The sequence below is a fragment of the Pholcus phalangioides genome, unplaced genomic scaffold (genome assembly GCF_987345545.1).
Source record: "Pholcus phalangioides strain wild (caught in Gottingen) unplaced genomic scaffold, Ppha-v1.0 ptg000011l_1, whole genome shotgun sequence".
Taxonomy (NCBI): domain Eukaryota; kingdom Metazoa; phylum Arthropoda; class Arachnida; order Araneae; family Pholcidae; genus Pholcus; species Pholcus phalangioides.
The window spans coordinates 62,006,030-62,027,554 of record NW_028301604.1 but is presented as its reverse complement, the minus strand read 5'-3'; the positions used below and the strand labels follow the sequence as shown (position 1 = coordinate 62,027,554).

The 21,525-nt window shown below is 33.5% G+C and overlaps 1 protein-coding gene across 1 annotated transcript; it reads right to left on the bottom strand.

Annotated features, from left to right (window-relative positions):
• Positions 1–4,182: 4,182 nt before the first annotated feature.
• Positions 4,183–20,598, bottom strand: LOC149080674 (bone morphogenetic protein 3-like). The gene is made up of 3 exons (XM_089239867.1): positions 19,873–20,598; positions 5,680–6,869; positions 4,183–4,675 (listed from the first exon to the last, which is right to left on the bottom strand). Exons 1-3 carry the CDS (start codon positions 20,150–20,152, stop codon positions 4,484–4,486), a joined length of 1,662 nt encoding a protein of 553 aa, XP_089095993.1. The 5' UTR covers positions 20,153–20,598; the 3' UTR covers positions 4,183–4,483.
• Positions 20,599–21,525: the final 927 nt, after the last annotated feature.

The following is a 21,525-nucleotide window of genomic DNA, read 5'->3' as shown; positions in this document are numbered from 1 at the left end:
AACTATGTAATAATTATAATTATGAATGAATTATTGACCGAACTTTTCATTTTTTGGAAACAAGCATCTATATATATAGAAATGTCCTATCCACTTGTTAATACAAGATTCATTGAAAGACTGGTTATTTGTGGAGATGAAGATTACAAGGAAGAAAATTCATCCTGCGGGCTCCCATGGGGGCAGAATGAGTTTTCTTCCTTGTAATCTTCATCTCCACAAATAACCAGTCTTTCAATGAATCTTGTAAGCATTTATATGTTCGTATATATTCTTTCATAGACAAGTGAGATCAGAGCAGAAGGAAACTGCAGCGTGGACTAGAATTTCTTACCAGACCAGATTCAATTTTTTGACCCCCCCCCCCCCATACCCAGGCCTCGGCTGATGGTGGGATTACAGACGGACTAGTTAACAGCCTAGGAAGGTGTATTTAATGTACGTCAGTAAGTATGTATTTGTGCATGAAAACTCAGTCATATTAATTGACAAGAATATTCCCAACTTCAGTGAGGAATATTTGCTAGGACTGTTTTTCTATTCTTTGAGCAGCACTTCATAATATCCTTCAGGCAGGACTTTGCAAACTGTAATATGCTATATTATGTTGAGTTGGAGCTGGCCTCATCATCATCTGGCTCCGGGGAAAAGGACGGGCCTCCGTCATCATCATTGCACTTGTATTAGTTACTACTTCGGTGGTGAAAGTTTGCGCTTGTTGGTGACCGGGCTGCTTCTGGCTAAGTTTTCACTGGCTAGTACACAGTTTCTTTTTTTAAAGTCCTGAGATCCACTCCGCAAGTCCGCAAAACTGGACTTTGAAAATTTTTTGGGATTGACACATGTTTTTTCCCCACAACTCATTAGATTCAGCGAAGTCAATAGATCCTTTATGTGAGTTTTTAGAAAAATTTCCACTGATGGCTGGGTTTTGGACTGCTTTCTTCATGGTTGCGAAACTTTTCCCAGCCACTTCGCGATAGAAATGTGACGTGGGTGTTCTTTTCACCGATTTTTCAAAAGTGGTGAACTTAATCTTTTCTGGTTGGGGTTTTTTAATCCTCGAGCTGATGTCAGTTGCTCGTAGTTCTGCCAAATCTTTTTTATGTGTCTCACGCATTTTTTTTAGTTTTGTTGACTGCAATTTCTTAATTGTCAAGAAAACTTATTCATCTTTCTTTTCTTTCAGCAAATTATGAATGTTAATGCTTTAACTACAGTAGAGAATGTTATACTTCATAAAGCGTTTAAAGTTCATCAAACAAGAATAATAATAATTGATATTCTGAAATTTGTTTTTTTGCTTTGAATTTCGTGCAATGCTTTTCTTCTAGCTAAATACTTGACCGAATATTTTTTACCAATAGACAACAACACATTAGTTTTGCATTTTTGTGGAAAAACTTGGTTGAAAAAATTTTTGAGGGATATTTTGCTCATCGAGGCCATCATTGACCTCCGATGATTACGCAAGAAAATCTGCTACTGCTACTTCCATAACTCTCACTGTAGGTTTCTCAAATCAATCATGTGACCTGTGTATTTAAAGAGGTTTTCTCTCTCTGTTTGTGTGATGAAAATACAAATTGTTTTTGTCAAGTCAGAAATAATTTTTTTTTCTACATTAATCGCAATATCGTCATTCGAAACTAATGTAAAAAATAATAAATAAATAAATAAAACTAATATGTAAAAAATATAATAATTTTTTAATCTTGTCGCGGGCCAGCTGTTAGCCACCCCTGTTGTATATCATGAATATAAGTATTAAAAAATGCACATACATATGTTCACCACGTTTCACGTTTTTTCCATGAAATACATTTTAACTACTCCACGTGGAAGGTTTTGGTAAGGAATTTTGATTATCTCTGAGACGAACCGGCGATAAACCTGGTAACCTTGTCTTAACCTAATCGCATGTTAGACCAAGAAGGGGGGGGGGGGAGAAAAAAGTGTAAAAGGAAAAATTATAATAGATAAGATAATGCTTTTCTTAGATTCTTCTTTACACTCTCATCCTACGAGTTCTCTTTCGTCCTTGCATATAGAACGATATATATATGTGGGAAAAGATCAGAAATTTAAGGAGGGATAGGAAAAGCTAGGGTTACTATAAAGTTTTGCTATGGTGAAGAGAGAGGAAAAAACACAGAGAACTTGTTTGAATTTATTCCACTGGTGTTTGGACGTAATATTACGTCCGTGATCGTTAAAAGATTAATTCCCTGTCGATTCATTGTGGATTTGAGCCCAAATTTGTTTAGTAATTTTCTTGTTGACAACCGTGAAGGTAATATTATAAAGTGCACAATTTTTCGCCAAAACATTATTATGGCATTTCAAGAACAACAAAATTTCTTGGAGATTTCGAATTGAAAAATGTGATCCATATTCTAAATGGCATGAAAAAGTTTGATAATAGAATAATTTTTATGTCCACAGAAAAACTATCTCGAGCATCTTGAGGGATTTAACGTTAGCAACGGGGGGCGGGGGTATATCAGAGTCAAGCGTGTTTCTTAATCATTTTAAATTAATGGTTCACTAAAAAGATCACGGTGCTGTAGTCATTTAAAACTTCGCAGTATATGCGTGTTTACGCAAGGATAAATGAATTATTACAATGTCAATGCTTAAGAGTACATAGTTTCATAGAAATACGATAAATATCCAAATATAAATTTATAAAAAAAATCCTAAATATAAATTTATAAAAAAATCCTAAATATAAATTTATAAAAAAAATCCTAAATATAAATTTCGTAGTTCATTAATTAAATCAGAATGTTAAGAATAATCAATAAAGAAGGAAATTGAGCTTTGTTGGTGTCACTAACGTAGAATGATAATTGGAAGAAATTTTTTTTTAAGAATTGAAATATTTTATACGGCCTCTATTAAAAATAAATTTTTATTGGTTAAAGACCCAAAGTAAAATTTGCGTCTTTTTCTATCACACCGAAAGAAATTTACCCCATAAATTTTAAAGAATATTTGTCACGGTATAAATAGTTGATATTCTTGATTTTTGTCATTTTTCACATCTAACTTTGTATTCTTTTATACAAATACAAGGCCGCAACAGGCAAAATACCCAACGCGGTGGCTGAGAAAAAGATCTCCATAACACATATTGATTTCATATATTTCTAAAATGCAGCAACCCAATTAAAAATGCAATTAAAAACCAGAAACAATATATATACATGATACAATACCCATAAGATATATTTATGGTTGTCTTATTCCAAGTATGGATAGCTTCTCGATTTATCCCAACCATGTTATCGTATTTCTTTTTAAATTTGGTGACTTCTTTTGTTCCTTTAGACCAGCGGTCCTCAGCCTTTTTTGACTCGCGCGCTCGGAGTCCTTTTAAGTAAAAAAATTCTATGTGGCGGAGCTCCGTAGGCTAAATTTTTAATTATTCATCAAAGTTACTAAGTTACTGATTTATTTTTACTATTTAAAAATATTTATAATTGTTTTTTTTAATTTTACTTTTTTATTTTATTTTCCTGGAGCGGCCGCGGAGGCCCTGGAGAGTGCACAAGGAGCCCCAAGGGCTCCGCGGAGCACCGGTTGAGAAGCATTGCTTTAGACACAGAGTGCTTGGCGAGTTCTCAGAGGAGTAACAGCCGTACTTCAGTTTGGATTTCTCGACTGGTCATGTTGCTTCTCTTGTTGTAGTGGGCCAGTCGTGATTTTGAGACTGGTCATGTTAACCATTCAATGAGTGGCAAAAAACAAAAATTTCAAGTAATCAATATCTCTACGAGTTTTCATTGTAGCAAGAAGAGGGTGATTTAAGAAACTTTTTTTTCTGCCGACCGAAATATGAGATGCATTTAGCAGAGGAAATAGCTCTTCGTTACAGTGGCACAATCATATAATGAATTTACCCGACTTCAATTTTGTTATCCAAAATTTCACAACTAAATTCGTTCTTAAAAAGTCAATCGACATTGAATTCTGTCATGATTACAAACCCGTTTGTTATACGGTGAACCTAGTTTCTAATCTTATTTGATGGAAATATTCATCACGAAAAACTTTGGAAATACCGTACCACACACGTGTCACTGGTTTACATGTTTGTTACATCTTTTTGCAATGAACCCATTTTTTAACGTGGAACACTTGGTTATAAAGTACTATGGAAAAAAAAATCTAAATTCCTTGAAGAAAAAGAAAAAAACGCTTTAATGTGTGTAATTTATGTACATAAAACGAAGAGAGGTGAAAATGAATGAAGCATCGTCTCTATGAAAAAAAATTGTGATAGAACATACCGAATTCAAATGATTTTGTAGACAACTGCATAGCTGTATTTATCTCTCGATCGAGTTTCGAATCTTAATCTAGCGTTTTGATCGTTTTTCATAAGTTATTTATTCGCAGGCACCGGCTGCAAATCACTATGTGAAAATGAACGAAGCAGTAATGATGATGATCATACGAATAAGACCACAGTGGTTTTTCACCTACATGCACAACTTTCTACGACCATATCAGGATAGTTCTTTAGAACGACGTTTCTGTTTTCGTCGAAATATAGAAGTGTCAATGAACTTGTGGACGATGGAACACAGCATGGAGCTGGTACGTGAAATTCTCGATTCATGGCATGGACGAGACTTTGAATTGTTGCATGATTCGATGGTCTACCATTCTGTAAAAGAAAAGGTTAATCAAACTATTATTGATTGACATAATCATATATGACTACGATTATACGAGATGAAAAATCATAACTATATCACATTCGTTATTAAAGCGAAAAACAAAAAATCAATTGCGTGAATATATGAATATATCGAGAGATTTCTGGAATGGATTTATTGTTTTGGTAGAAAAGTTTCATGAAAAAAAACGAAAAACAAAAACTGTACTGCACACAACTTTAGGAATATAATATATAATATTTATATTTTAATACGTTTATATACTACACTTCTTGATTTCTTGTTTAACTCGAAACATTTTTGGAAGTTTTCAATTATAATTTGCAGTCATTCTCCAAAGAGAGTGCGGCTTTAAATTCGTATTACGTACTTCTTGACAGTGAATTATGCATGTTAACTGCCTTTTAAAATGATTATTCTTGTATTTAAAAGTATTTTTTTGACCACCAATTGTTTGCTTAAATTTTTTTTGTAGTGCAAAAGATAAGTTTAATCTACCACTAACTTTAAACTTTGGGTTTCGATTTCCGAAAGAAATGTGTTAGAAATTTCTCGAACAGTAGAGACAGTCCAGCAACCTCATAATGTGCAAACACTCATTCAAGAAACAGCAATGATGAATCTCAGTAAACTGATGTTATAACTGGTTAGATGTAAGGAAGACTACAATATTATGTATGAATAAATTCAGACTAAATGGTAATATTGGAAGAATTCTGTAAAGTGGAATGGACTTGAAGAAACAGTTGAACAATTCGCAGTGGTGAATAGTTAATAATCTAATTTTTTCCGCCGAACATGCGATTTCCATCAACTCCTCATAGCAATTTTTCGAGTATGTGTATTTGTAGTTCCTAAGAATCAGAACAACCCTCTTCCGGGAGTATTTATATCAAATCTAGTTGAGATACAATAGACTTGTCTAACACTCTCCAATCATGATAGCACATGAAGAACCAATAATGCCGAGTAACGCAATGAGAACACTTACCTTTATCAGAGGGAATGAGCATCTTCCTGCACAATAATACGATTCGAAAGCATTCGGCGATATCACCCAATCACTCCAACCGATACTGGCAAAGTCTACAACCAGCTTTTTGCGCTGGCAAACACGATCCTTGTTGTGCTTGATGTGCCTACCTTCGTGCTGTAACCACCAAAAAGGCAATTTGCGATTTTTGCGCTTTCGTTTCCTGCGACGCCAACTAAACATATTACCAGCCTCCATACTTCGAGGCAGAGGAATTATATTTGGATCGATTTTGCGCGAATACTTTTCTAAAACTTTCTCTTTTTCGGAAAGTTTATCGGAGTCATTTGTATCATAAGGTACATCGTTTGAAGTCAGTGACCTGCGCTGACGCCTACTCTTCTTTTTATGTTTCATTTCTAATCCATAATACCGCTTGTAAGATCGACCATTGCTACCTGCTAACATAGGATCATATTCGTTATCGGATGCTATATTTCCCATCCACTTAGAATCATTCGTGTTTTGCCGTGTTAATGACGTGGGATACCTCGTTATTTCTTCACCTCGCCTTGTTTCATCACCGTTTGAGAGAAAGTCATGCAAAATGAACTTGGTGTTTGACTGTGTGTGTCCAGGCAATAAATTTCTCACGCTGTAATTTTCGAAAATAGATCTCTTCTTCCTTTCTGTGAGCACATCTTTGACTGTTAAAGACAAGTTTCTTTGGCCACTGTCGTTACGTACTTGCTTAAGTAGATCTTCTATGACACTCAATGTGTCCTTGTCTGTTTGGTCCTTGACATTCGTTCTGTTGTTCCTGTCTTCTGAAAATATAATTAGAAAGGGTTGAGAGCTTAGACGAAGAACTTTCTTGAAAGAGGTTGCTCGATATTTTCCGCTAAGGCGTTGGTTTTCGGTGCTGACTCCGAGCAGGTAGTCTCCATTTTGTTTTGTCGTTCGGCATTTGATGACCATATCTGTTACGTCGTATGATTGCCATCCTTGTTTACTGCTCATTTCTATTACTTGTTGATTATTTGTTGATCTCAAGTCCATAACTCGCAGCCTATAGTTTGCCGTTTCTCTTTTCTTATGCACCCGTGGTTTCCGTCTTCTGAAGAGGTGAAGTCTTCCTTCCAAGATTTGTTCATCAGCTTGCACACCGGTCAAGTTGAAGACGAGCATGTCAACACCTTTGACTCTTCCTTGAAAAAAATTGAAAAAGTTTTGTTTTTGCTTTTTTTTCATATTTTGAACGACATTCAATCATTACTAATTTACTGAGAGAGAGAAAAAATGCGTACATACATTAAGTTAAAATCAAAACACGTTAGAATGCAATTAGTTCTTTTCTTTTTTCCATAGGGGTCATTCAAGTATTACGTCAGCATCGAGGGGGGAGGGGGGGGGTTTGAAGGTTGCTTAAGTCATCAACCACCCCTTTTTGAAGATATGAAATATTCTAAGCTGCTGACGAAATTTTGCTGACAGGCGGGAGGGGGGTCAGTGTTTTGCTGACTTTTGCTGACAAGGGGTAGGGGGTCAAAAATGGCTGAAAATCTGCTTACGTAATACTTGAATGGCCCCATAGTATATTCATTTAAATTCCTAAAAGTGTTTTTGTCGAACATTATTCGATGCTGCTTATCAATGAGCATATCTCTTTTTTACCGACATAGAATATATTCACTCGCGTACTTTAACGTATACCTTAAAAACTATTTGAAAGGTAGACGATAAAAATGCAAGGTTACAATATAAAGACCAAATGAACAGTACGATTCTTTGCAAACGTCACGTCCATAAGCTTTCACATAGAAATTTTCTAAATCTTTCCGAACATTTATAAACACGTAACTAATGCGAAAAACCACTAATAATTTTTCCTTCACCGTTAAAATGTTGCACGTATGTGTTATTCGAAACATTAAGTTAATCAGGCCATTAGAAGTTTAAAGACATCGAAAGAAGAACATTAAAATTATTGAAAGGGGGAAATTAGAGAAGCATGTAGATTTTTTTTTAATTTTTTCCCAAAATGTTGCCACGTGATAAAATTTTGTTGACAGTTAATTAACCACTGACACGGATTCAACACGTTAAAACTATCTTTTAAGCGGAAGTTTTTATTGTCGGTGTTCTCTTCAGGAATATAAACGAAATCATGAAAGATTCCTTAGTCAAAGTAGTTTTGTGTATTTTCGTATAAACGAGTTTATCATGAAAGAAAATGCAAAACAAAATGGTTTTCAACCTATAAAAAAAAGAACCGTTTTAGACTGATGAGTATTCAAAAACAACTATAACATAATTATGTTGATGTGCTTTCAAGCGGATTATTTCTTATTTTGCACTTTTTTATTTCTCTATTCGCTGGTACTTTGGAAAAAGAATATACACAATTCATTCAGTAAATAATTAAAACTTAGAGAAATAAACTCTTTGTACGCCCTTTGAATAATAGAATAATTCAGTTAGAAAAGTATCTGATATATATTGCTATAACATTTTCCAGATTGAGAAGAGGTGTGTATCAAAGTGCGAACGTTTTAAATAACGTATAAAATGCATTTATGCCCTTGAAAACCCATATCCAATGTTTTCATAATTTTTAACATTGATTTTTATTGGTAAGAAAGTCCTCTCTGATCCAATACGTACGTATTTAAATCTTGTAAAACGCATAAATTAATTTTGATAGTCAATAAATACTAAATTTTATAAACACGATTTCGAATTTTCTATGTAATGATAGATATGCATTTTTAATCAGGTATAAGTTCTACTAAATAAGTCATGTAACTTATGTTCATAATATATAAAAAACTAAAGAAAATAAGGGATATAGTTGCAGTTGAAAAGTGTGTAGTAGAATAATGAGCTAGAAAGTGCATCATTTTATTTTCGCTTTGTCCCAGAGTTGATGATGCACGCTTACCACAAAAATTGTATCGAAGATTAGAAAAATTTTCAAAAAATTTTTTGACTGAGAAAAAAACGCATAAGTTGGTTTAAAAAAAGATCATCATTAAAGGCATCCAAAATGAAACAACTTACGGTTTTAGTATTTAAGAAACAATATTATTTTTGAAAATCAAATTCAAATATTTTGGATTTTCTAAGTGTTACATATCCATTTCGTGGAAAAGGGTATGTAACGCTGCCTTTCACTTTGTGGATTACACAGTATTGTGAGTTAGGACTATCTGTATCCAAAGGACACAATGTTTATACCTAACTCCCTTTCTCTGTTTCTGTTCTCCGTACTATGTTTCTCAATACATTGTCATGTTTCGCCGTTTTTCTGCATTTTATTATACACTGATGTGTCCTTCAAGATAACAGTATATTGTACTTGATAAATGTTCCTAATTATAAGGACAATATATTCATGCTACTAGGAAAATTTTAAATACTATAAAAAATTAAAGTTTTGAACAGTTTGTTGGTATAGCTAAAAAATTAGTTACTTCGATTGAAAACAAATTGCTTCAAGTAACCTATAATCAATTATTTTCCTGAAATATCTGAAATATATTATGATGACGTTTGTGAAGTAAAGAAGAATTTAAATGACAGAGAAAGGAAAGAAGAAATGTATCTGGAAGAAGAAAATGAGAAGAGAAATAGTGTGTGCGAAGGAAACTGTTTTCGCATTATGGAACAATCGAAGATTTCCAGGTGCTGTGTTTAGCATAGATAGTAATGGGATGTGTCCCCCCTACTCGAAGAAAGAGTCTGACGGAGTTCAAATCCGAAAGTCCCAAAAATACTGAAATTTTTATTTTTAAATTTGCACGCTATCTCTCTCTCTCTCTCTCTCTCTCTAAATTCGGTTCAAATCAATATGGGAGTCCGCTGAAAGTTCGCTGGGAAGCGGCAAAAATTCTTGACTCGCAGCGCGGCTTCAGGGTGTAGGACAGTGTTTCCCAAAGTGGGCAATATTGCCACCTAAGGGAGATGGAACGGTCCGGGGGAGGACGATAGAATCCATGAGTATAGCATAGGACCCTATGGGTTCGCTGGAGTCGGGGGTGGACGATGACAGAAAAAAAATTTCTGAAGAAGGGGGGCGATGGAACAAAAAGTTTGGGAAACTATGGTGTAGGGCAGTGGTGCGCAAACTGTTTGAAGCGCGACCCCCTTTTTGACCAAACAATTTATCGGCGAACCCTCCGGGACATTCCGATTTTTTGCCAGTAAATGTGCTATCCCGTAAGCAGTTTGTGGAAAGCTTGTTTTGGTTTTAATTAGGCGATATTGACTTCCAAAGATATTCAATTTTTTTTAATATCATAAATATTTACTTTGCTTTTTGATGTACTCAGTATTCCTTATGCAAGATGGAAGTGTAGCGAGGTGTATGGTCCTAGATTTTCGTATACAGGTTGATTAAGAATTATCCGATTTCACAAAGATTCTATATTTGAAATCGACCATTAATAAAAATTGTTCATAAAACGTAGATACATTTCATTTTCCCCCGTATATTCATATATATATTACTTATCATTCTATATTCTGTGTTTTTAATTTTTAAGAAATAGACAATTTTGAAATCCGGTGATTCTCTCCAAGTCACCCTGTAAAAGTACCAACTTGATATCGTCCACTGCATGCCAGAAGAACCAGAAGAACGAATGTACAAATTTTCCTTTTTTTTAATGAGCTGTTTGGATACTTTGTTTTGCTAAGTTGTGCCTGAAACGTGAATGTGTATTCCTAGTGAATCATACATTACGAAACATTTTAGAAAAATAACTTCCATAGAGTAAGTAACATGGGTAGAGTAAACATTCCCACGTTCTTTCTTTGCAAGGACATTGCACATTCGTAATTCTGGCATGACAGATCCGATATATTGATTATTGTGCAAGTAGAATTATTTGATGAAATTACATTGTATGATACATGGTAATTAGCTCAGCTGAATGACGGCATGCTTTAGTTTTGATATATTTTTAAATAAAAATGAATTTCTTATTTGGAAGTTTTTGTTTTGGAAAATCTCTCGCGAGACCCCCTAGTTCATTGACGTGACCCCGCAGGGGGTCGCAACCCACGGTTTGCGCACCACTAGTGTAAGGCATAATGGTGGGATTTTTGACAATATGAAACCTTCCTGAGAGGCCTAGAAGTGACCCACAGCGAAATACCATTTTGTATTATAAACATTATGTATGTTACGGTAAATATGCTAAATCCGATGATTATACATAATTGCTGGTTATTATGTTTAATCACCGACCCTTTTGGTGAATTTGATAAATTTTGCGAATTTATCACATTTACCAGTGATTATGTATAATTCCTAGCTCGTATTGGTAAATATGTGATCAATCGTCAACGAATTTCTTAGATTTAACGGATATTTTGCTTAAACTTTAGTTCAGGATTCGATCGGTGATGTTATGTTTAAAAATGTTGATGAATGTGAAAAAGCTAACATTACAAGACTATCAAGGAAACATTTTATTTTATGGGTATTATGCTGAGGTGAACTCGGAAAGAAAAGTCATCTTGTCTCCGCCGGGACTCGAACCCAGGCCCTCTTGCATACCGGGCTAGCATGCTACCATCTGCACCACTGGAGACACGACCCTGCCTTCCTTATTTCACGCACTGTGGCGTGAGGCACTGAAGTAGAGACTAGTAGCCTCTCAACTTCAGGAATTGGCCTCCAGGTGGGACGGTTTAGAAAGCCATTTATCTTTTTCTAAACCGTCCCACCTGGAGGCCAATTCCTGAAGTTGAGAGGCTACTAGTCTCTACTTCAGTGCCTCACGCCACAGTGCGTGAAATATGGAAGGCAGGGTCGTGTCTCCAGTGGTGCAGATGTTAGCATGCTTGCCCGGTATGCAAGAGGGATTGGGTTCGAGTCCCGGCGGAGATAAGATGACTTTTCTTTCCGAGTTCACCTCATCATAATATCCAGAAAATAAAATGTTTCCTTGATATCTTGGGCTGAGAAAAAAGACATCTATATCTTTCTATTATAAGACTAATTTATCCTTATATCACTTACTTTCATTTAATTCAATTTTTATGGCAAAATATGTGTAGTGCATCCATCACGTATTAGAGAATTTGATAAGTAGTTGAATTTAAGTGATATTTCCACATGATTTCTCATATTTATAATACAAACTTTATCCAGATATTGTGCATAAGCGAAGTTAAATGAAGGGGAATTTATCAAACTAACCGAGAAAATTTGTGATTATGAATAATCCCCGCTTTCTCACAATTATTGTAACATGTATACAAGAAAAACCCTTCTTTGAAATTATAGATTTAGTTTCTCTGCCTATTCTAAAGTAGGGCAGGAGACATTTTTTTATATGTACAGTAGCCTCCTGACATAATAAATTTGCCTATACGCCTTTGTGTGGATTTATTCATTCGTTCTATTAGGAATAACTTTCAATAAATATTTTTGTCCTTTATTTCATTAAAAGTTTAAGTTGAATTAAGCATATTTCAATCTTATCAATGTCTTTCAACGTTATTATTTTCAGAAACTATGTCCAACTCAAGTAGATGCTTTTACCGGATTTTATGTCATATGACGTCAAATCTGAGGATGCCTGTTTACGGCTTAACTTAAACTTGCAACAAATCAGAATTAGATAAGTTCCATAAAATGCATTATTTGAAAATCGCATTACCGGGAAATGATGGGTTTTGCAGTAATAAAAGTCACCGCATAGAGGGGAGGGGAAGGGGAGGAGGTCACGCACAAAATATATGGTTAAGGAAGCAAAAGAAGCTAAAGATGAGTTACCTTCAAAACGACCTTGCCAGTAAATGCACTACAACAAGAAGAAAAAGATGATGCCCCCGGACAGCGAGGTACATCCATGGCAGCAATCGTACGTGCACGTAATTGATGGTGAAATGACATTGATAGTAGTGGAGGTTTGTCTGTATAATGCCTGTTCAACCTGTCCAGGAATGTAGGTCGCTGTTAAATGACTACAGAATCACTTACGGGTTCGCAGAAACGGTGCGCTATTCCACCATAATCAACAGTTTCAAACGATATAGTCCTTTCTCACAGATAATTCGTAAATGTATTTCTTTTTATATTCTTTTTAAGATATTTTATTTACTAGCGCATATCCTGTATCTAACCAAATGACCAATCAGAAAAGATGCCATTGAATGTAAGCGTACTGAAAAGAAATGATCGTCTCGTCATTCAGAAAAACGTATTCGAAATAGAATTAAGATTTATTTTTCAGTTTGAAGCAGAGAGAGAGGAGAGATTTATTTAAGGGAGTCTCGTACCTCTCACAACATGGTAAAAAACTTTCTTATGTAGAGATGTAGAGAAATATTATTAAAAATATAATTTATTCATTGATTTATTTTAAATTTTTACCACATATATTTGGTTGCATATGCTATCAAAATTCTATGTTAGAACAAAATTTCAATATCTTAAACACTTAATTCTTTTTACAAATAAAAAAAAGCATTAAAAACAGCTTGTGCGCATGGTAAAATAGCACGAAATCAATGTAATTGAATAAAAAAATGATTCAAAATAAAGAAACTTGTTCAATTCATAAAATGATGAAAAAGATTGAGATTTTATCGACTCAATCTTATTCAAAATGAAATTTTAAATTTAAAAAAATTTGAAGTTAAAAAAAAATTATAACCCAAGTATTTTTATGAATGGATCTCAAATCTTTTTCGTCATTCTATGAACTGAACAGTTTGCTTTATTTCGAATCCATTTTTATTCAATTTCATTGATGTCATGTTATTTTATCATGCGTGCAAGTTGTTTTTAATGTTTTTTTAATTAGTAAAAAATTTAGTACTAGAGATATGTAAAACTTTGCGCTGGTATAGGATACCACACACAATCAAATATATGTGGTAAAAATTTGAAATAAATCAATGGGAAATAATATTTTTCATAATATTTCTACATAAGAAAGTTTTTTACCATTTTAAAAGGTAGGAGATTCCCTTACGATTTAAGATTTCTTATTCAGATTGTATTATTTAAGATTTATTTTTCAGTATGAATCCGCTGTGCGGTCGTGTGGGCATCGTGCTGGAGTCTCATTATGAGGATCCAGGTTCGAACCCCGTTGGCGGCACAGTGGTGGTCGGCTGAAGTTGGTTTCCTGTGGTTTTCAAACTTCGAGGTGCGAATGTGTGTGTGTGTGTGAGTTGGTCTCCCATTTGAAAAAGTCTCTCCACAGAGAGCAGGCAGACCTTCAACACGAAGCTTACATAGCACAAAAATTCAAGCATTTACCACCTTCAGTTCAAAATAGCGGAAACAGATGGCAGCACACAAGTATGGACACGAAACAAAAGCACAACTCTGACAACATAAATACGTTAGTGCGACGCATATACACACAACATGTTTTGGCATTTACCGATTAGTTAGAAATTCAGTAAAGGAATGAGTACGAGGTATGAAACAGAACTAGAACGGTCACGTTAATAAAAAATAGGCAGAAAAGGTTCATTTCAATTAAAAGATATTAAGAAAATTGGAAGAGGGAAATATCTTGTAATGATTGAATTTTGGAAGTATATCAGAATAAACTAAAAGAAAATGTTTTCTTATTTTCCTCTTATACTTGACTTAAGTTTTGTTCGGGAGACGCATGACAAGTTAAATCCATGCTTTATTTTTATTATAAATTACATAGCTCAAATAAGTTGCCTTATTGCTTTGCATCTGCGAAATGCAATTGCCATATAATAATTGCTTCAAATATGAAAAACATAGCTGAAGTTGATGATGACACCCAAACCACATCAATATGAGATAACTCTTGAGTAATAGGACAATTTTCCAGAAGTTTTTATTTCAATGAATAATGTATGATTTGCAATTACTCGAATTTTTTATTCGGTGTCAAGAATCCATAATGAGATTCAGACGATGTGCTTCAGAATTTTAATTCCATTTTATGCTCAGAGATATACTTCACTGACTACTTTTAATACGCTGAAGGCTAAAGCTGTGGTTAGAACAGTGGTTAATAAACCTGTGACTTCCACAGAAGTACGTGATGGGCCACGCAGGGAATACACGGAAAATAATCATCAATTGTGGAAAAAAGGAGTAAAGTGATAAAAAAAATGACGCAAAACACATTAGTTATGGCTCAGTACACAAGGGAATGTGCAAAATTTCTATTCATTTATAGGAGTTAGTACACCTCCCACGCATTTTTGGGGAGACGCCAGATTCTCACGTACTCCTAGGCATATGCATGTTTTCTATGCATTCATAGAAGTGTTCACTTTTCCACATTTCCTAGAAGCATGAAAGTTTCCTATATTAATCTAGTGGTATGCGCAGTTCCCACGTACGTATGCCTTCTACGTAAATCTAGAAGTACTCATGCCTTTCTTGGAGGAATTATAAAGAAAGGCATGTCTCCTCTATGATAAGGAAGCATGCATATTTGTGGAATATGTAAATATGTTTAATATGTGAATAAATATGTATTTTAATATGTAAATTTAATATGTATGTAAATATGTGTAAATATGTATATGTTATTTATGTGGGAAGAGAGCGATTTTTCTGCGTCTTTTCAATCGAGTAATAATTAGAAGTTTAAACACACAGAGAAAATTAGCTCTTTGATGTTTCCTTTCAATGATGATTTGTTCAACATATCGAATTGCAAGATTTCACCGATTAGATTATAGATACAAGAGTATGGGATGCAACGAGTTCGATTCCTTTAGAATTGCTGATAACGTAAGAAATCATATCGATCTCCGGATGCAACATGTCCAAAAAGATGTACACATAGACTTTGAACCTTGAATTGGTGGAAAAAGAAAAAAAAAAAAAAAGAAACACGATCTTCAACCGATGTTGTGGAAGGCTACTTAAAAAGAAGAAGAAGAAGCCGATAATTGAAGAAAGACAAGGAGAATGCCATAGATATATGAAGTAAAAGAAAAAGTCAAGACTTGGCGTGATTAGCATCTTTTTCCACTAGATAAATAAAAAGCAAAAAAAGAAGTTTTTTTGGATAAGAAGAAGATGAAGAAGAGAAAGGAAAAGAAAACGAACTACGTCTTGAAACACAACAGTAGCAGCAAGGGGTTGGTAGAGATGGTATCGGGTGAATATGGAGCATGACCTTCAAAGCCATGTTTCTCCGTTAAATTTAAAAGAACGGACCAGTAAGTAAAAAAAAAAAGAAAAACATTACTTGATTCTCGATCTGCGAAACATCACTCAAAATGATAATAAATTCAATAAAATTTCTGATAACACGTTTTTCTCCTCGAACAACTCATAAAGTTCTTTCAAGTACATCGCTTCCATAGTTCAAAGGGTCGCATAAATTTATGAATTATCAAAAGTTTCTACAGAGAAAGAAAACATCTGTATATATGAGTGATAATATCCTCGAGTACATGTGGACTGTTTCAATGACATCTTGATAACGAATTTAATTCCTTATCTCTCGCAGTTAAATGATTTATTTTGATCGCATAAATAAATATATATTGGCAAATATTTATTCGTAGAATTATAAAATATATAAGTATTGTAACTTATTCGAATTTCGTGAATTCGAACATTCATGAGCAGTTTTCTATCTAACTAAATGTTAAAATTTCTTTTTTAATTCAAAATGCTTTTTTATAATTCGAAGTTTTGGAGGGGAAAAATTCCGATTTTTGTATGAACAAATTTAGTTTGGATAAATTCTGCAAGAAGTCAGACTTTGTTTTATTTGACTTGCTAAACAACAAATTTTCAAAAACAAGTATAGTTTGAAACATCTGTTTTTCTCTACTCTTTCTTTGATAATTTTAAGCCCACTTTAACATTGTTCAGCTTGAATGCATCGAGAATGTGTATCACTTGATACCGATTACGTTGTTCAACTTATGGATCAAGGTGTACCATTCAAAATCTGAATCTTTTTATCGTCATTAAGTGCATGGAAAGTATCGGAAAGTAAGAATCGTAAACGTTAACGAAAGAGTATATTTCCTTGATAATATGAGAATGGTAAGCAAAATTTGAGCAACAGTTTCGTAACTGATGATCATGAATTCTGTTTCCGTAAATCAGGCTTTGAGCATGGTCAAGAAATTCTGCAGTAATGCCGATTCCAGAACAAATGTAGCAGCTAAGATTAATTATCTATATTATAATTATATAAATTACTAAAATTTGGAAAACTGTTTCCTAAGTAATGATAAAATTTTAATAATTGATAATTACTATCCTCTATGAACGTTGATGATTAAGTTGCAATTTGTAGTCAGTTTACGGATCAGGGATAGATTAATTGGATAATTCGAACATTTTTCCAGTGACTTTGGACTTCGAATTAACAATGTTCGACTATATATAAGGTTTTATAGAGTCACATGCAAAAAATGCGAGCCGAAACGAAAGATTTATCAACAGATTTTCATTATTAGAGGTTTGAAAGCGTCTTTTCATACCATAATTTCCTACGTATTGTCCGCGGCAGCGTATTATATGCAGCTGCCAATTTCACTACTTTTTTAGAAAAAAAATATCTTATATTCATCAGCGGTGCATAACCAACATGGGAAATATTCATTCATTAATATTGAAATACTAAGGAATGGAAAGGGTTGTTAGTCGCATTTTTTGTAGAAAAAGATATTGAGTATTTTACAGGAATCTTCTCTATATAGCATCTATAAATCTTTAAAGAATTATTTAAAAAAACGATTTTGAAAATATTTATTTCCGCTCAAACTTCTCAGAAAAAAGCTGCAGATAATAATGCTGCAAAATATAATCCGCACTAAGAAATTCCAATGTTTTTTAACGTATAATCCACTGATTATATGCAGAAAAATAAGGAAATTAAACTTTGTCATGATGGTTTTTTAAATAAAATATGAAATAAATATCGAAAAAATTTAATGATTTAAAAATTTAAAAATTTAATTTCATGTATTTCTTTTACGCAAAAATACGAAAAACAGCAGTTCCCTGTAATAAAGCTATGACTTACATATAGCTTGAAATTATTTTTTTTCTGCGTCCAATTCAAAGCGTGTATTTTCCGCAATTCTACCAGACAAAATTTCATTTTAAAAATACCCAACTTTTCCGAAGATCAAATTGGATAATTGTTTTTTTAACGATGTTGTGAAGTGTTTGAATTTTTTATATTGATATTTGATTGTTTTTTTTTAATTGTTATTATGTGTAAGTGCTATGATTATGTGCATATTAATGAATCGTGTTTTTTAATTTAACGTAATCCTTGCATGGGTCTGGTCCCATATGCAAATAAAGAGTTATTATTATTATTGTTATTGTGTCATGCAAATGTTTGATGCAGTGGATCAAACTTTTTTCAAAGCTTCTGTATTTCCTGCCAATTGAGCATCGTATCTGAATTGCATTTAGCGATTTCAAAAGTGTTTTTGGTATAATTTTGATGGTATGGCCGTCATAGGCTCTACGGAGTTCACTAAAAGAACCCATTTTGCCCTAAAACATGGTTTCAAATGACGTTTATTTTTCACTAGCTGTTACCAACGGCTTCACTCGCGTAGATTTCGTAATCTGAAAATTCCCCCCTTTGACTTCTTTAGGGGTTGAATTTAAAAAATTCATTCTTCTTGAGTCTCTACATTATAAAACGACAGCACTGGCCGAATTTAATGTTTATAGCTTCAGTTCAGCGGTTTCGGCTGAGCGATGATTTCTCCAAATGAACTTCAAAATATTTTTATGACCCCTCAGAAGTTTAAATTTAAAAAATCCCTTCTTAGTGAGTCTCTACGTTATGAAGTAAAACTACCTACCAAAGTTCATATTTATAGCTTTAGCGGTTTTGTCTCGGCGTCAATCAGGACAGGTTATTTTATTGATATAGATTGGGTTGATTTCCTTGAGTTTTGTCTTTTTTATGCCTTAAGAAGTATAATTACATAGCGAAGTTCTCAATCGACGGGAATATACATTTTTGCATTCATCATTCATCTTACAAAAAGAATGTGCTAATTTTAGGAGTGTGTGATCAATTAATACAAATACAAATACAAATACAAATACAAATACAACGCCGCAACAGGTAAAATGTCCAACGAGGTGGCTGAGATATATCGCATTAACATATCCAAATTATCAGTTAAAGTTATTGTTCATGCGTGACTTGATTAAATTTGTTATTTTTTATAGTCAAGATTTTTACATTTAAAACCAAATGTACAATGCAGTCAAGTCCCCATACAACAACATCACTTCGTTTTACTAAAAAAAATTGTAATAGAGAGGTAATTTCCAATATAGAATAAATGAACGTAAATATGAGCGTTCCTGTAAAAATTGTTACATGCAAAAATTCGCTCATAACAATTCGTTATATAGAGAATCTTCTATACACATATTCAACTTTATATATACACAATCGAACCCCGATTCAACGAATTCTTTCAAGTCCCTATGTGCATATTTATTTTTGCTTAGAATCAGGTTTAACAATTTTCCCTCGATTTAGCAAATAAACATTCCAGTCTCATTCGAAAAATTATCTTAGGTTTCGAGTGAATACAGCAAAACGTTACTACAACGATGCTCGATGTAACGATAAATCCCTCTTTAATGACATTTTTTCAATTCTTGTTTGGAAATGCCTTTAGTAGGGCTTGACAAATCGAAAAATATTTAGGCACCAGCCCGGTGTCTTAAGAGCCAAGCATGCTCAAGAAAAACGGTCCTCGAAAAATATTGTTTTCATTTACTTTTTCACATGATAGAAGATTTAACGTACTGAAATCAGAAAACCAAGACTCCAATTTAGAAATTTATTCTAATTTAGCAACCACATTAAAAAAGTTTTAGGCACCAATGAGGATTTTTTAGTCGCCATAGTGACCTGGCGCCGGACCCTAGCCTATAGTCTAATGCTAAACTACTGCATCTCAATATAACGATAATCCCTGTACAACGATATTCTTTCTTGGTTCGCACTGTATTGTTATATTAAGATTTCACTGTAGTTTGAATTCGATCTATACTTTATGATTCACATGAACAGTCCTATAAGTACTTAAATGTCAAATTCTAGCATGGGAAAATCTGAATCAAAAACTTTATACGGGGAAAAAATAATTTTAATTAACGCCAATATTTGTCAACGATACAGTCAAATTAAAAAGATGAATATAATGAAATCTGACACGTTAGTTGCTTACCTTTCATGGATAAGATACTCCTCACCGTATTGCCTTGAGTTGATGTTCGTCCGGCTTTATAACTGTCATAAAGGTCCAGCATGTATCTCGGAGGATCGGGAAGCTGTTTCGGATTGTTCCGTGCTTCTAGGGAATCTTTCACACCGAGAAAAGATTTCATTGCCTCTTGTATCAAACCATCACGTTTTTCCAATTGATCACCATCTTTTTCACCATATGATTCATTAAGATTGTTAGATATCAGTAAGATGACGATGAACACCTTACTCAACCAGATCATGTTACAAAGAAGTTGCTTTACTTTCGTGGAACGTTGATAAAAAAAGACGTTCACACGTCCCACAGTTCCTTTTTGCAAAACAATAAAAAATTACATCATATCGCGCAAACTTTATCATTCATATACCAATCGCATTTGCAATTTCACCTGTATTTGCATTTAGCTTCGAATTTTCTTTTTACGTGAATATTCTTGTTCAGCATAATCCGGTCATCATTTTTTTGACTTGCCGAGAGGAAATTCACACTTTTTTACCATACACGATGGGACAACGTCTCAGTAGAAATTGACACTCCTCAATAAAAGGATTAGAGAACACGTTGCTTTCATCCTCGCGCTCTAACTGCGCGTAATAAAGTTTATTTTGAAATAACCGCGTCCATCTCTGAAAACCTGCAACAGCACGAAAAACTGTTGACTGACAACATTATACAGAATCAAATGGTCAAGATGAAGTGAGTGCTGGCGATGGTTAGAGATGATAAAACTAGAACAACCATTAATTTTTTCCACGCCAAAATTCGCCAAATTTCAATTGCCGTGTGTGTGGTCGTAGAAAATGCTCCAATCATCTTTATATAATTTTTTTGATTAATTTATTAGAGAAACACGATGGATGTTAGAAAAAAAAACGCGATATATTTTCAAATTTTTTTTTGCATTCAAAATTTTTATCACTCATATGAAACGGTGGGAAATATTAAGCAGTAAAAAATGAGCTTTGCAAAAAATACACAAATGAAAACAATATAACAATAAATATCCTTCTCAAAAAAATTACTGTTATTAATTAAAGTTTTTAATTTTTAATACATATAAGAATACTCTACTTGCAATGTTTTTATTTATTTTTTAAAATGAAAGAAGGAACACGAATCTGTTTACTAAATCAGTGGTTTAAAATTTTTTTTTTGTGTGTATGTGTGAGAGAGAGATTGCGGATCGGTAAATATATATATAAATTTTTTTGGGCTAAGAGCAAGGTCTTGTTGAAGTTTAGTTATTCATAAGACAATAAATAATCAATAAACGATTACTATATTAATTTCACAATATTTTTTGTATAATTTAGTTATTTTTTAATATTTTCTAATAACTAACATGGATAACTAATTGAAACCGATTGAATAATTAACTTATGATTATCTCTCTTTCTCTCTCTCAGAGATCAGATCAAAATATAACGAGATGCTTCATTAGTTACTACAGCATATCCTCATTAGAAAATATAATGGATCACGTATCAATTGAAAACTATTATCTAACTGAATATCATCTATTATATTATTTTTCATAAATATGAAATTTTCAGTCACAGTGGGTGAAAGAAAATCTTTTTAGCATATCATAGCGAAAATAAATTCAATCAAATT

Excerpts from the sequence above, each read along its gene's own strand:
- LOC149080674 (XM_089239867.1), bottom strand. The coding sequence starts at position 20,152 with ATGATCTGGTTGAGTAAGGTGTTCATCGTCATCTTACTGATATCTAAC. Across the intron at positions 6,870-19,872 it reads GAGTATCTTATCCATGAAAG|GAAGAGTCAAAGGTGTTGAC; the intron begins GTAAGCAACTAA and ends ATTTTTTTCAAG. Across the intron at positions 4,676-5,679 it reads GCTCATTCCCTCTGATAAAG|AATGGTAGACCATCGAATCA; the intron begins GTAAGTGTTCTC and ends TTTCTTTTACAG.